General features: G+C 40.6%; 1 protein-coding gene across 1 annotated transcript; it reads left to right on the top strand.

The window, feature by feature from the left end:
* Positions 1-347: 347 nt before the first annotated feature.
* LOC121363799 (E3 SUMO-protein ligase PIAS2-like) lies at positions 348-15640 on the top strand (the record flags this gene model as incomplete). The annotated part of the gene is made up of 9 exons (XM_041486448.1): positions 348-482; positions 2988-3093; positions 3998-4071; positions 4900-5060; positions 5654-5787; positions 8308-8479; positions 10725-10864; positions 13588-13625; positions 15455-15640. Coding segments are annotated over 9 exons (1146 nt in total), but the record flags the coding sequence as incomplete, so codon positions are not given.
* Positions 15641-16717: the final 1077 nt, after the last annotated feature.

Raw genomic sequence — 16717 nt, 5'->3', positions numbered from 1 at the left:
ATGTTCCACTCTCAATGTGTGTGTATGTGGGAACAAACAAAGCATCAATATTACTTTTTATTTTTTCAGTGAACTTACCTGGACCCAAGCTGTGTTCTTTCACCTTTTCAGCATTTCTATAAAACCCCTTAAAACAAAAAGTGCCTTATAATTGTGGTTGACTTACAGTGTTAGACTGTCAAAGACTCATATTTTTCAGATTGTGTTGGATTTGGTCTCCAGCCTAGAGATCCTCTAGGTTTACCTGCTTCCCTAAGATCTGTTTAAAACTTACGAGTCTCTGTCAGCAGGTTTCAGAGTGCAGCAGGGAGACTTGGTAACATGTTAATTGTCCTTTCTTCCTATAGGGATATGCTCCACCACCAAAAAATGGAATTGAACAGAAGCGACCTGGGCGCCCCTTAAATATAACATCTCTAGTTAGGTTGTCATCAGCAGTGCCAAACCAGATTTCCATTTCCTGGGCTTCGGAAATTGGAAAGGTAAACTGTATGTTGTGTAGGATGTGGGAAGTTGTCTAAATAACCTCATCTAGCATTTCTTCTCTCCTACTGCCTGATGTTGCTGGCAATGCATACACCAGCAAGTGTTTAGTATTAGGTGGCTGAACTTAAAATGCCAGGAAATAAAATTTGTTCCAGAACGATTGTACTTTTCAGTAACATAAATATGATTCACATACAGATGATAAAGACTTCCTTATAGAATTCACATTAGAAAGCCAGCTGTTAAGGGTTGCCTGAAGTGCGTGTCAAAAATAACAAGCTCCTTTTGTGGTGTAAATAGTACAAAACAGTTCAGACATGACAAAATAACAAAAGGAAGACCTACTCACTTCCTTGTAGCCTGATGGTGTGAAAAATGAAATTATGTAGGCATATATTCTAAGGCATGTGTCTCGGTATCTGTTGGAATTGTCCACTGGAGAAAACTTTTTAAACTGATCACTGTGAGAAATGATATTCACTTTCAAAAAATTTTAAAGGTTTATTAAAACCTTATCAAAAATACAACAGAAGACTGAATAGAGAAAATATTATGGCACCGAGAGCAAAGGATTTTTTCCCCACCATGTGCTCATCCACACAATGGAGGTTTTGCCTTTTAATCCTTTAGCCCCTCCCAAAGTTCTGTCCATCGACTCTTTCTTCGCTGTCCAGTGGTGGAGTTTACTTCCTTAAATCTTGATTGGAGGTCAGATGTTGCCATAGTAACAAGCCAACCCTCCCAAATGTCCCAAACCCAGGCCACACCCTGATAACAACTCAAGGGGGGTAAAACATAAGTCTATAAAACTACTCTTAACATATATACATGATATTTGCCTTTTAATTGTGAGAGTCAACCATCACATTACTCATCTATCACATCACTAATCATAGCTGTGTTATAATTAAAAATGAAATAAGCCAATTTAATAATTAAAAATAGAATTTATTGCACGACCGATATACAGTATTGAAAGCCACAAAAATAAGAGACAATGTCGACCCCGGGGATTGACGCCAGGTGAGCCATGGTCCGGCCTCTATCACACTGAACCCCCTCTGTTCGCAAATGCGGTCTGGTACAGTCTGTTCTTATACTGTTTTTCTGGCCCGAGGCAGAGTTCCTCTTGTTCTTTTCATAGTCAATCATATTCATGTGTCTCTTTCTCTGAGCTGGACTAGAGGATGTCGCTCATGGTCAGTGATGAACGTCGGTCAAACATATTCATGTTGCTCTCTGTCTCTGGGTTTGGTTTTGTAAAGCAGTTCCTGGCAGGCAGTGATGGCTGACAGCATATTTACAGGAATACAATATTGGGATGCAATTTCTCCCGATAGCCCTCGCTATCTTGATCTCGCCAATCAGCCCAGCGATGATCGTTCCAGCGTCACCAATTTCCACCCTGGCTAGGTTCTTTAGATTGTAAATTAGATCTTCCCGCTGCCAGCTACAATGTTGCAATGCCATGCAATCCCCCTCAGGCTGTAACATTCCCCAGACCCCGCATGTGAGTTTACAATATCCCTTCATATTCCTTTTAACTATTACTACATATATTTTATTTTATATTCTATAACAGCACGAATTACATATCATATATCACAGCTGAAAAGAAATTGGCCTTTAAAATGGCTGTGTGGTTGTTTAGAAATCCACCTAGGGATTTTTTAAAGAAAGAAAAGGACAGTGGGAAATTTCTGAATTCATCTTAGGTTTAAATAATGTTTGCAACAGCCCCTCAAGCTGTTGCTGTGTCAAGAACTACTTATTCCTATGTGACTATTTGTGTAAATGTCCTGGTTTAGCAATGGTACTCCCCAATTTAATGCTCCCCTGGAGACCCTCCAAACCTGCCACTCGCTCCCCTGCTTTCCTCTCCCCCTCCCCTGCTGGGGGCTGGATTGGAGAATTGGAGGCACAAAAGCTAAAGATCATGGGTTGAGATAAGAACAATTTACTGAAAACAGCAATGAGATGAGAGGGAGCTGTCTGGTATTGTCTGTTGTCAGGGAGTTTCTGTGTCAATTGTTCCTTTTCTTGTACCCTCAGTCATTAGTATTGTTGCTGTTACTGTTCTTTTTCTCATCTCATTGCTACATAATTTCAGCTAAGATAGTAAAGCCAGCTGCACTCCTCCCCCTTCTCCATGGTTACTTCTTTTGTCTCTCTTAAGTATCAGTCATTATTGTTTCTTAGCAACAAAATGGGAGAAAAATTCCTAAGAGAAAGAAAACAAAAAGAAAAAATCCTAACCTCCAACATTCTTAGTTAAGTCATAACTGGAGTAGGACAATTGGATTTGATTGGCAGGAGAATTCTAGCAGAGTATTGGACTCTTTCACAGTAATGAAGTCGTCTGTCTGCTTTTCATAACTATTAAGCAAAAATCACATGTGGTTTTTTTGCTGGATGCTACAACTAGTGTAAATAGTAATCTGTTGTCATAGTGGAAGTACTGTATGAAATCAACATTTAATCTTCAATCACTCTTTTTGTAGAATTACTCCATGTCTGTGTATCTCGTTCGCCAGCTCACTTCAGCTATGCTTTTACAGAGGTTAAAAATGAAAGGTATCAGAAACCCCGATCATTCCAGAGCACTAAGTAAGTCTAATTAATTTGCTTGTCTATACTTTTTGAGGATGGTTGGTGGCTCTTTAAACCTAGAATTTGTAATACTTCAAGAATTTGCATAATTTTGAGAAGAAAGTCCATGCCCAGAGTATCAAAGGTTCCCTTTGCTGTTGCTGAGGCATCACACACTTTTTCAGTGAGGGTCCCTGTGCTGGTAAGGAGCACACCATCTGAAATGAATACCATGAACACTACTTACTGTGGTGGGCTGTGAGGTGGAAGTAGATGTTCTAAATTTTCTTCACTTGCATGTGATGCTGATTGTACCTTGCTCACTGATAATTATTTTCTCTCTTTGTATGTTAGGTTGAGTTTGCTCTACTAACCATTGTGGCTGTCAGTGCATCTGCTGCACATCAAACAACTTTGCGATGCACAGTGTTTGCCAGTTACTTATAAATAGTGAAGCTATTGTTGTTTGGTATTTTTGTGAGAAACGACTGCTCACTTAAAGAATTTTAAAAGGTTTATTAAACCTTAACAAAAATACAACAAAAGGACTAAATAAGGAAAAATTGCAGCACTGGGAACTGCCCTCATGGCTGCCTACCACATGGCCAGTTCATCTTCAAGATGGCTGCTCAGTCTTTTATACTCCTGGGGGATGCATCAGCCAACCCTGGCCCTTCCCAAAGTCTGTCAGTCAACTCTTCTTATTGGTGGAGACTGCTTTCTTGTAACTTGATTGGAGGTCAGGTGTTGCCATGCCCCCCCCCCCCCAGAGCCAATAATCTCATCCATCTATAACATCGCTATGAACTAGTTTCCTAGATACTTAATTTTCTTAGATAGCTGGAAATAAAGGACATGTACCAGTGAATCAAGATTAGCATTTTCAATAATGACATCTGTGTATAACTTCTTATTTTTATAGTTAAAGAAAAACTAACTGCAGATCCTGATAGTGAGATTGCCACAACCAGTCTGCGGGTATCTCTGATGTGTCCTGTAAGTACATCTGGAAATTAACAGATACAGATTTCTATTTTTATCTTTAGTGCAGAGTTGGGCTGCTTTTAAAAAGACCCACTTTAGAAACATCACTGGCTTTTGTTATATACTGATTCAATAATATAAAATAGTGGGGAGAAGGGTGCATCTACAAGCACCTGATTGTAGCAGCATGCACCCAACTACAGTTTGGAACTGTGAATGCCTCAGATGTAGCGCAGTCAGAATCAAATTGCTACTCGTGTGTGTATAGTGAGGTCTTTAAAAGGAGTAATCTCATACTGAGGTGTTGAGACTAATTGGGCAGGGTAACAGAATAATTAAAGGATACAGTGGTAAATAAAACTTCAGATCTGCTCATCTTGGTGGTATTGCTTATACTGTCAGCTACTATAAGAAGAAAAATTGATCATTGTGTAACAAGGCAACACTGCCTTGGGGTTTCTCTCCCCAGATAGAAACTGGCCTTGTGTTTGTGACTGGTCTGTTCAGTTAAACATTAAAGAGTCTAACATGTAACTGGACCTCAGAAAAACTCTTTAAATATTTGGTTAAAAGAAAATTATAAAAGCAGGTATTTCATTTAAAAAATCCTGGAAATAATGTTGATGCAGGTCCATTAGAAATATTTCTGACAACTCAGTGGAGATTTTGAGGATGGCTTTATTGTTCCTTGAAGTGTACTGTAAGTGCATTGATAGGGTGGATTTGCTTGCAGCGCCCTTAGCCCTGGACACCCTCTGTGGTGAGAGGAGACAGTTGTTAGCTATCCAGGCCTACTTCACTGTCTTCTGTTCTGACTCCCTCTAAATGCATCTTCTGCAGCTGGGAAAAATGAGACTGACAATCCCATGCCGGGCCGTTACTTGCGCACACCTGCAATGTTTTGATGCTGCTCTTTATCTTCAAATGAATGAAAAGAAGCCTACCTGGATCTGCCCTGTCTGTGACAAAAAGGCAACTTATGAGAGCCTAATATTAGATGGGTAAGAGACTGGGTTTGCAGATTACACAATCACTTAATATTTTTCATTATGTACTTAATAGCAACTTTTCTGACTTGAGGTTTAGCCATTTCATATTATTTTCTTTGTCAAAATACTTAAGAGTGAGAGGAACTGACTGTTAGTTTCTCTTACCATGTAACGAACTGCACAAGTTTGTCTCCCAACTGCATCATCAAACTCGTGAGCCTCAGTATATTTCCTCTGAACAAATCCAAGTCTGATATTTAAAGTCTCCTTTTTATGTGACCTTATCTTCGAGGCTATTAAATTTAAAATTCAACTTTTAACTCATAACAAAGTGTTAAACTTGGTTCAAAGTATGATTATTTCTGCTTCTGTATTGAAATCTATGCATTGCAGTAATGTTGGAGTGGAATATGGGTAGGTTGGGATATTCTTTTAGTTGTCAATGTCTGCAAAGTCTATAATTACAGGCTTTCAGGTAAGAGGAACTAGGGAGAGAGCACATTCAATGAATGGAAGGTGATCATAATTGGCTTTTCCACTGTCTTCAGTTAGAATAAAAATTTCACTTTAAATCAAAAATGAAACCACTCAGCCCTCTTTTTCAGGCTCTTTATGGAAATCCTTAATGAATGTTCAGATGTGGATGAGATCAAATTCCAAGAAGATGGGTCCTGGTGCCCCATGAGGCCAAAGAAAGAAGCTATGAAAGTCTCAAGTCCACAGTGCACCAAAATAGAAAGTATGTACATATGGGTACTGATTGCAAACCAACTTGGATATTTAGATGCAACTTGGATAATGTTTGAATGTTGGTGTTTGTTTACTGGAGGGCTTAATACTTCTAACTTTCTTGTCATATAAACTAAAAAGCAAGGGTTGTGTCTCTAAAAGTATGCGTTTGTTTGGGCTTTGTCTTTGCTCTTTATAATAGCAGTTAAGAAAGCGAAAGGTTGTTCTTGTTTTAGGTCCTTAAATTGATAAGTGAAGACTAAAACTTGTGTTTTAATATTCTCAACATGACACAGTGTCATGGGTTGACATTGGCTGAATGCCAGGAACCCACGAAAGACGTTCACTCACTCCCCTGCTGCAGCTGGACAGAGGAGAGAAAATTTACCAAATGGTTCATGAGTTAAGGACTGGGAGAGATTGCTCAGTAAATACCATCGGGGAAAAACAGGATAAACTTAGAGATATAAGGTGAATTTATTGCTAACAAAATCAGAGCAGGATAATGAGAAGTAAAACAAGCCCTTAAAAACACCTTCCCCCGCCCCTCCCTCCTCAGCTCTACCTCCTACCTCAGTAGCACAAGGAGGCAGGGAATAGGCGTTATGGTCAGTTCATCACCCCAGGCTTCTCCTGCTGTTCAGGGAGAGGAGTTGTTCCCCTTCTCCACTGTGGGGTCCCTCTCATGGGAGACAGCTCTCTGCGAACTGCTGCAACATGAGTCCATCCCATGGGCAACAGTCCTCCCCAAACTGCTGTGGTGTGGGTCACTGTTCCATGGAGTTCAGTCCTTCAAGGACAGGCTGCTCCAGCCTGGAAGTGGGGCCCCTCTCTCCACAGGTCTCACACAGCATCACAGCTTCCTCCCAGGCATCCACCCACTCTGGCATGGGGCTTCTCCATGGGCTGCAGGTGGATCTCTTCATCCCCTGTGAACCTCCATGGGCTACAGGGGGGAAGCCTGCTTCACCATGATCAGCACCACAGCCTGCACAGGAATTTCAGTTCCAGCGCCTCGAGCACCTCCTCCCCCTCCTTTACTGACCTTAGTGTCTGCACAGTTGTTTTCCCTCACGTTTTCGCTCCTGCCCTTCTCTGGCTGCAATTACAACTGCACCACAAACTGTGTTTTGATTTATTCTTAAATATGTGATTCACAGAGATGAGGGGTGGATTGTATTGGTTTTGCATGGCCTGTTTTTTTTGTAGTGGGGGGCCACAGAGGTGGATTTTGTGAGAAGCTGCTAGAAGCTTCCACCATGTCCAGCAGAGCCAATCCCTGATGGCTCCAAAGATGGACATGCTGCTGGCCAAGGCTGGGCCAATTAGAAATGGTGGTAACACCTCTGTGATAATATATTTAAGAAGAAATCAAAGCAAAGTTCGTGGTGCAGTTGTAATTCCAGCGTCAACCCTCGACACACAGAATACTTATAAAACAGTTCCTGGCAATAGCATTCTCTGTAGTGGCCAGGAAGATAATCTGGTTCTGTTGCAGATAGAAACTGCTGATGTCAACAGCATTTAGAAAACAGTGATGTTCTATTATCTTCTTCAGGTTCCAGTGTTTTTAGGAAACCCTGTTCTGTGACAGTGGCCAATGAAGTAAACAAGAAGAAAGTCGATGTTATTGACTTGACAGTAGAAAGTTCTTCTGATGAAGAGGAAGATCCTCCTGCCAAAAGGAAGTGCATATTTATGTCTGAAACACAAGGAAGCCCAACCAAAGGGTTTGTCAATTTTAAAGTTAGTTATAATTCTGTAATGTCTCAGATAAACTGATCTGTACAGAAATGGATTTTTAATCTCTCTTCAGGATCCAGCTCCACACTTCCAGAGGAGAATTTCTAGGCCTCTCCTTGCAGAAGGTTGTATTGATACAGTACCTTTGTACAGGCAAAACACTATTAAATAGTTTTGCATATCACAAAAAACTTGTGCTCACTGTTGCTGTGTTTGCAGGGCCATTTCTCCATAGAAAAGGAAGTTAATTAAGAGAATGGACAATATTCTCCTGAGAAAGTAGATTATGCCAAGTGGAGGAGCTTTATGCATTCTTGTTAAGTTAGTGTCATCTTAAGTCTTTTTTTTCTCACTGTTATACCCTTTATCTAATCTGCTCTGGTGCCCAGGAAATGAGGCTGTGTTGTGTTTTTCATCCACCCTGTCAGTCTTGGAAGGGAGGCACTTTGCTGTTTTGAATCAAGACAAGCTTTTCCTCCTCTATTACCATGTCCAGCAGAGCCAATCCCTGATGGCTCCAAAGATGGACATGCTGCTGGCCAAGGCTGGGCCAATTAGAAATGGTGGTAACACCTCTGTGATAATATATTTAAGAAGAAATCAAAGCAAAGTTCGTGGTGCAGTTGTAATTCCAGCGTCAACCCTCGACACACAGAATACTTATAAAACAGTTCCTGGCAATAGCATTCTCTGTAGTGGCCAGGAAGATAATCTGGTTCTGTTGCAGATAGAAACTGCTGATGTCAACAGCATTTAGAAAACAGTGATGTTCTATTATCTTCTTCAGGTTCCAGTGTTTTTAGGAAACCCTGTTCTGTGACAGTGGCCAATGAAGTAAACAAGAAGAAAGTCGATGTTATTGACTTGACAGTAGAAAGTTCTTCTGATGAAGAGGAAGATCCTCCTGCCAAAAGGAAGTGCATATTTATGTCTGAAATACACGGGAGCCCAACCAAAGGGTTTGTCAATTTTAAAGTTAGTTATAATTCTGTAATGTCTCAGATAAACTGATCTGTACAGAAATGGATTTTTAATCTCTCTTCAGGATCCAGCTCCACACTTCCAGAGGAGAATTTCTAGGCCTCTCCTTGCAGAAGGTTGTATTGATACAGTACCTTTGTACAGGCAAAACACTATTAAATAGTTTTGCATATCACAAAAAACTTGTGCTCACTGTTGCTGTGTTTGCAGGGCCATTTCTCCATAGAAAAGGAAGTTAATTAAGAGAATGGACAATATTCTCCTGAGAAAGTAGATTATGCCAAGTGGAGGAGCTTTATGCATTCTTGTTAAGTTAGTGTCATCTTAAGTCTTTTTTTTCTCACTGTTATACCCTTTATCTAATCTGCTCTGGTGCCCAGGAAATGAGGCTGTGTTGTGTTTTTCATCCACCCTGTCAGTCTTGGAAGGGAGGCACTTTGCTGTTTTGAATCAAGACAAGCTTTTCCTCCTCTATTACACTCTGGAATGTCTTGGACACTGTTGTTGGCCATGGTTATCTGTCAGTCCTGCAACTTGGTTAGCACAACCAATAACTTCCCAAGTACTCTGTCAACTGCTCCATCTTTGTTGTCATGCCTGACTTCAGTGGCAGGCTTAACCAAGTTCTTTACTGTTGTGTCACCTGTCTGTCCCAGTCTGCACACTTTGGCTGCAGGTACTGTTTGTGACTTCCATAACATTCTTGCTCATGGCCCATAGGGCACAGGAGACCTGCAGGGAGTGAGGGGCACTGGTTAGGCTCACCAGTGCTCACTGCTCCACAAGGTGATTCCAAGCATCAGGTTTTAGTAATGAGTTGTTAGTGTTGCATGAGGTGTGTTTCTGTCTCTCACTGTAGTGGCTAATGTCTTGTACTAAAATAATAGTAATACAAACAAACCCCTTATTTTTTGCCAACTCTTGAAGTAATGAGTAGGTGTACTGTGTCTCTAGTTCACAGGAATGTGTGATTTTTGGTGAACAAATAGTTGGTCATTTTCAACCACTTTCAGCAGCAATACTGAAATTCTGTTGCTTTTTGTGAGGATTGTGGAGGAGTCCCTCTGCAAAATACATGGTTTTTAATTTTTATAAGAAAAAATAGCTGCAAATACATCTCTTAATGAAGTTTCAGAAGGCACCAAGACTTGCTTCCATGCTCCTGTGCTTGTTTGAGATGGCTATGTGCAACCGTAATTGTAGAAGGGCTGAGTTTTCTTGTCTCTGTGAGTGATGTACTTTCCTTGCTGTTTGGGTATGGATATGGCATGTTTTCTTTCTTTAAATCCAAGTCATAGCCAGGCTTTTGGGGAATAGCTTATCTCCTGTAAACAGTGTTGCCTGAATGCTAGTTTTGACAAAACTGTGGGGTGTCTTCTTATAGGCAGAAACAATGTAGGCTGAAGTATAAGAGATGCTTGAGAAGGAAGGGTCTGAAATCCAAGGTTTTGAATTCAGAAGTAGCAAGGCAGCAGTCTGGGGAGGAAGACATGAGTGTATAACACTCATGGCTGATGGGCTGAAGGGAGCAATGCAGAGCAGCTGGGAATGGGATTCTGGGGGTTTCCATCTGACTTGGAGTTTATGAAATATTTTATGCATATGGCTGGTGCCTGAATGCCTGTGGTGTCATCTTTAACAGTGCTGTGAAGTAATTGGGCAGCAGGTAAGGATGCAAAAGGGTTTTAACTAGTTGCATGCTCTTGGAGAGCTGAACTTAGCTTGGGCTCAGGCTGTGAGTAAAGATGGGTTTTGATATTTAACTCCCATGTGTAATCTGTGCTTCAGGGGCTGAATAATGGCCACTTGCACCCTTGGCGTGACAGGTTGTCACTGAGGAACAGTTATGTAGAGAAATTGAAACAAGCACTCTCCTTCTGGCTCTGGCTACCTGCACATCCCTTCCAGGGTACTCCACAGATAGATTACTTACTACATTACTTTCTCTGAATGGTAAATGTTATAAATTACTCCAGCACTGTACTTTGTTTTAATGCTAACTTGCTGTTATGTCACAGCTGCTGCTGAGAGCCAAGATAGGGTCATGTTATTATGACTGTTATGAAAGAGGAAATTAGAGTTGGAATACTGTACAGTGAGTAGCCATGCTATAGTTGTATTATAACATAGTGACCCTGTGGATGAAAGGGCACAGTGGTGCATAATTTTTTTTCTGTAACTAACAGACAGGTTGTTTGTAATTTCCCATGCTGTTTGAAACAGGGTCCTTGTGTATCAGCCACCTACTGTCAGAGTGCCCAGCATGACAACGGTTGATGCTGCTGCTATTCCACCTTCATTAACAGACTACCCAGTACCATTCCATCACCCACCAATATCCAGTATTTCATCAGACTTGCCAGGTAGGTGCTGGGCGGTTTTCACGTATGTTCTGACAACAGTATTAATTTATGGGGTGGGTAGAAATTGGAAGAATTTATTAACGCTTTGTTTTTGTCTTTTTTAATGGAACAAGTCTATATGCAGTATGGCACTGATGTGCTATCTAGACAAGCCTAGTACAGGCTGTCTGCCCATTTTCAGATTGCATTTTGCAGCAGTGATGTGACAAGCACTGCTTTTGGGGTACAAACTGGCACTTGAGCACGGCAGCCAGAAGCTGCTCTTGCTGTGCTCAGCCAGACTTTGTGTAAACATCCGGTAGTTACGTGTTGTAGATGTGAGGGAGAGTAGTTGCTTGTTTTAGTTACTAGAGATGTGAGGGTGCTGACTCATCCCAGCCCTCAGTGTAGTTACTCTGCTAGCTGATTGTAGTGGTGCTCTGTCTAGACTGTATGAAAAAGGTTAAGGTGAGCTACAATCTGTGAGCTGACCTCTATTGACTTTCTTTACCTAGACATACCCTAAATGCCTATGATGTATTCTTCAACACTGCTGCTAAATATCAGACAAAAGGTGGGGATACTGATTGTTTTCTATCCTGGCTCCTTGAAAAGAACACTGTGTATAGGGACTCTGGGGTTCTCTTGGCCGGCTGTAACAAACCCAGAGCCCAGGAAGTGGTGACTTGTGGTGACAGGTGTCACTTTGGCCTCCTGTACTTCCCTTTCCCTGCTCCATTGCCTGTCTCCATTCCTCCCCTGCAACATCTCTGGGTTTTTTCCTCTTCTTTCAGCACCAGTTTGGCAATGAGATGGATATCATTCCCCTTGTTTCTCTGTCCATTTTGGCTCCCTTACTGCTCCCTCCCTCCACTTCTCCCTTGTTAAGAAATCAGTTGTCTTCCCAAACTGGATAGGAGAATAAGCTGAGAGAAGTCTAGAACTGTTGTTCAGCTCTTATCAACTGAAGTTCTAGAACTTGCACAGACAAAAGAAGCTGTCAGTTCTGTAAATACAGCTGACCTTTAAAATCTCCTTCAAAATTTTTCTCTAATGGAGAAGAGGAGGAGAGATGTCACAGGCCAGAAGAGATTTGGAGGTGAGGGGAGAGGGAGGGAGTATATCATTTCTTTCTGTTGACATAGCAAACACAAGGCCAATATTTAGAAAAAAAAACCCAAAAAACAAAAAATGTGGTAATTTCTCATTGGTTTCATAATTCTAAACATCTTGCCCTAAATGCTTACACGCAAATGGTGTTTAAGATGGACACTAGTTGTCACTGCTCTTGGAGGATATACATTGAACTACTTGTAGTTTCCTCTTCTTCATTCCTTTTATTTGTCTAGACACAAAACGGGGATGATATTAGAAATGTTTCCTTATTGGCTGCCCGTGGGTGGAGGAAGAGACCTGCTGCTTGTTTTTGGACTTGTGCATGTTGTGACTTTACTTCATTCCAGCATCTTTAATGTGATGACACTCTTCATGTCCCAGTTTTTGTTTTCTATCCTGGCTCCTTGAAAAAAAACACTGTATATAGAGACTCTGAGGGTTCTCTTTGCTGGCTGTAACAAACCCAGAGCCCAGGAAATGGTAACTTGTGCTGACAGGTGTCACATTGCCCTCCTGTACTTCCCCTCTCCCCCTTTCATTGCCTGTATTCATTTATGCCCTGAAACATTGCCCTTTTTTCCCCCCTCTTCTTTCAGCACCAGTTTGGCAGTGAAATTGATATAATTCCCCTTGTTTCTCTGTCCATTTTGTTTCCCTTACTGCTCCCTCCTTCTACTTCTCCCTTGTTAAGAAATTGGTTGTCTTCCCAAATTGGATAGGAGAGAAAGCTCAGAGAGCAGAAATCTAGAACTGTTGTCTATCTCTATTGACTGAAGTTCTAGAATGTGCAAGACCAAAAGAAGCTGTCAATTCTGTAAAAGCAGCTAAGCTTAAATTTCCTTCAAATTTTTTCTCTAATGGAAAAAGGGGAGATGTCAATGGACAGGACAGATTTGGAGGTGAGAGGAGAGGGAGGGAAGAAGTTTATCATTTTTTTCTGTTGACATAGCAAACACAAGGCCAATATTTAACAACAAAACAAAAAAAAGACCATAATTTCTCATTGGTTTCATAAGTTTAAACATCTTGCCCTAAATGCTTACACGCTACTGGTATAAAAGATGGATGCTAGTTGTCACTGATCTTAGAGGATATACCTTGAACTACTTGTAGTTTCCTCTTCTTTGTTCCTTCTATTTGTCTAGACACAAAATGGGGATGATATTAAAAATGTTTTCTTATTGAATGCCCATGGGTGGAGGAAGAGATCTGCTGCTTGGTTTTGGACTTGTGCATGTTGTGACTTGACTTCATTCCAGCATCTTTATTGTGATGACACTCTTCATGTCCCAGTTTGGCCAAGTCAGGTACAATATGCAGTGAAACTTGCATTATGAACCAACAGCTCCAAATGGCAACCTCCATCTAAGCAACCACATTGAACCACCCAGCAATATCCAGTGAATAATACATCGTGTCATCCTCATTCTTAAAAAGAGACACATGTACTAAATAACTTGTTTTGCTGCTGTCTGAGGTAGTCATTGAGAGTGGTGTCACAGTAGTATATTCCATTTAGAAACTGTACAACAATTGCAAAATCTGTTCTATGACCACAAAAAAAGTTCCTTAAATTTGTTGTGTATGCATAAAAGAAAGACTCATCAATTTATTATCCTTCTTTCTAGGACTGAATTTTCTTTCACTAATCCCAGCTGATTCACAGGTATGTTTCTGAACTGCTGTGAGGTTAATTTTCAAGTCTGTTTTTTGTGACATACTGCTCAAATAACTATCACATTTATGCAGTCCACTTGCTTAGACCTAACCACAGACCAGGAAAAGCCATTTTCCCAACAAGAGGTGATAATGAAAATGCATTAAGGGAGGACTGAGTTTAGCCTTACTATGATAAATCCAAGCATGGAAACTCGGTCTTTATTGGTAGTTTGCCTTTCTAGGCAAAGCAGATACTTGCACAGCACTAACTTAAATACACTGAGGGTAGTGAGGCACTGGGATAGGTTGCCTAAAGAAGCTGTGGATGCCCCATCCCTGGAAGTGTTCAAGGCCAGGTTGGATGGGGCTTTGAGCAACTTGGTCTAGTGGAAAGTGTCCCTGCCCATAGCATGGGTTTGGAACTAGGTGGTCTTGAAGGTCCCTCCCAACCAAAACCATTGTGGGATTCTATGATCATGTACTTCATGCTCTTAGTTTATGCTGTCTATCTGTAAGCCAGATTAAGCTCTGTAAATAGACCACACTGATTGTTATTTCTGTTCTTTTTTATATTAGTAGGAGATTAGGTTCTAAAGAAAATATCTTCATTAATTTGAAGGGCACATGACTGAATACTTTTATAATAAATTCTTCCATGCAACACTTCGACTCCATTGGCTTTGGATTATATGGAATTTTTGTAGGTCATAAGGAACCAGGTGGTATTTTTCCTTCCCTGGAAATTTAAAATTTACACCATTAGGGAGAACAATTTTTACTGTAACTAGATTCCTATGCAGACAGACTACAGCCTTGAAATGTGGGGGAATATCAGCTCTCTAACTAAGACAAGAGGCTCTGAAGCAGACATTCTTTTTCACCTCTGTCACTAGAAAAAAACAGTAGTAGGTCTCTTAGAGTAGAGTTGACTTTCTGGTGTCTTAAAAATGAAGGATGAACTTCCTCCTTTTCTTTCCACTTACTGCATCTTGCAATACTCTCTGCCTGACCTTGAGATCTGAACTGCCAAAAGTGGGAATAACAGAAGTTTGTTCATGTGGAAGACTGCAAGCAAGTATGCTGCTATGAACTGTCCATTTTGGACAGTTCAAACAGCTCAGGCTCAGTTTCAAACATATGCCCGAGATTTGAATCCACAGGGTAAGAGAAAATAAAGTGTGTCAAACAACATGTGTGTGGGGTGTCTTATCTTCTTTGACATCTGGCAACCCTGTTCTGTTTCTAAATGCTTAGAATGTTCAGCTCTGAAATGGCTTGTCTTTTGCTTCAGGAAATTTAAATCAACTTAAAAATTTTTCTTTATCAGACTTGATCAGGGCTCATTTATCACTAATAAAATGTTTAGATAACTGCATATATTGTTGCAGGTGTATATTATGAAAATGTTTAGTACAGCTGCTGCTGTGTGAGGGAATGAAATTATTCTAACCTCCATTTAAGGAGCAGAAAGCATTTTGCTGCCTTTCATGATGAAAGGAGCCTGAAATAGGCAGTTGGGCCCGGTACCTATGGGCAGTGAACATTCTCCAAATGTTAAGGGGTTTTGTGGGTGGGGTTTTTTTGTGGACATGATAGTGTTTCTTCATGCACTAATAAATGTTCAAGCTAACTATTTAATAAGAAAAACAAAAAGGGGAGGATGAGGGAAAGGACTCATGGCTCATCTTTGCTTCGTTACTTGCTGGTTTGCAGAACTCTGATTTTTGCTATGCATGTGTTAACAAGGTTCTGATAGTAAAATGTTTTGTGCTTGTCACTCTTCAGAGTATACATTTCCCTTGTGCAGTTAATCTCTTTATTCTTCGTTGTTTCAAGCAGTACTGTCCTCCTATGTTTTTGGATAGTCTCACCTCAACCTTAACAAGCAGTGTGCCTGGCAGCATCACCACATCAACCAGCCACCATGAGAGCAGCACACATGTTAGCTCCTCCAGCAGGAGCAAGACAGAAGTGATAACCAGAAGCAAAGGCAGTGCTCCTGACATCATCTCACTGGACTGAAACAAGGGGCAGCACAGGACTCCCAGAGAAATTGCACAGAGCTGCTGCTTATATCTCTGGAAATTCATAATCTCAGAAGTTATTCTGATATTTATTGAAAGGATTTGCCTTCTGGAAAATGGAGTAAATTCATCAACACCAAACAGAAGTGATAGATTTCTTTTTTTTTTCTTACTCATTAAACAGCTGACATAGAAAAGGCCCCTTCATAACATGCATTTATGCTTTTGGTTTGTTCTGGGGAAACTTTGTTGCTGGGTGGATACTACAAATGGTTTTTAATTTTGTTGTAAAACACAGCAATACTGTAAAAACAAACAAAAAACTTTTTAATAAAAAAGGGCGCTTAACTACTCTAGAATAACAACAACCTGGACAAAGGTGCAGAAGTGTATGCATTGGTGAATTTGTAATATTTTCACTGAGGCCTGCAATAAACTTCATTTAAGACCATGAAGCTTTGAAATAGCCATGACTTGTGTTATATGTCTCTTGTTCCCCATCTCCCCCTTAAGTGAGGACATTGGGGAAGCCAATATAAATGGGATTGTTTGGTTTGGGTTTTTTTCCCTAATTTCATGTTTTTCACAAATGCAACAAAATCCTAAGCTGATATGACTTAATGTTCTTTGGGCTGGGGCAGAGACAGACTATCTATGCAAACCCTGCATTACACAGTCTCTGTGCCGTCATGTCGGAATTAGGACACATCCCCACTACCAAAAGTTCCAAACTATGCACAATTGAATGTAGTTGAATTTCTGGTTGGAGAAATTTAAGAGGTGATAAGAAAAAAAAGCCTTTAATCTCAAATTTAGATTATTAAGTACTCTTTGAAATTGCCAGATGATCAAGCGAAGTGTGTACTTTCTATGGCAGGTGTAAGAATAAAAAAAAGGAATTGCTTTCTCCAGTGCAGGATTACTTAATAGGATTTCACACTTGTGGTTTCTGTCACTTCAGTAACTGCTGTATTCTGTGTGGGAATACTGCACTCTGACTTGCTGTGGGGGAGGCTTGACTTTTTGGAAGATAGAAACTGTAACTGCACACTATTTCCACGGTGTTTCTGGGGGT

The sequence above is a fragment of the Pyrgilauda ruficollis genome, unplaced genomic scaffold (genome assembly GCF_017590135.1).
Source record: "Pyrgilauda ruficollis isolate IOZ18807 unplaced genomic scaffold, ASM1759013v1 scaffold768, whole genome shotgun sequence".
Classification (NCBI taxonomy): Eukaryota; Metazoa; Chordata; class Aves; order Passeriformes; family Passeridae; genus Pyrgilauda; species Pyrgilauda ruficollis.
This window is presented reverse-complemented; position numbering and strand designations above follow the sequence as displayed.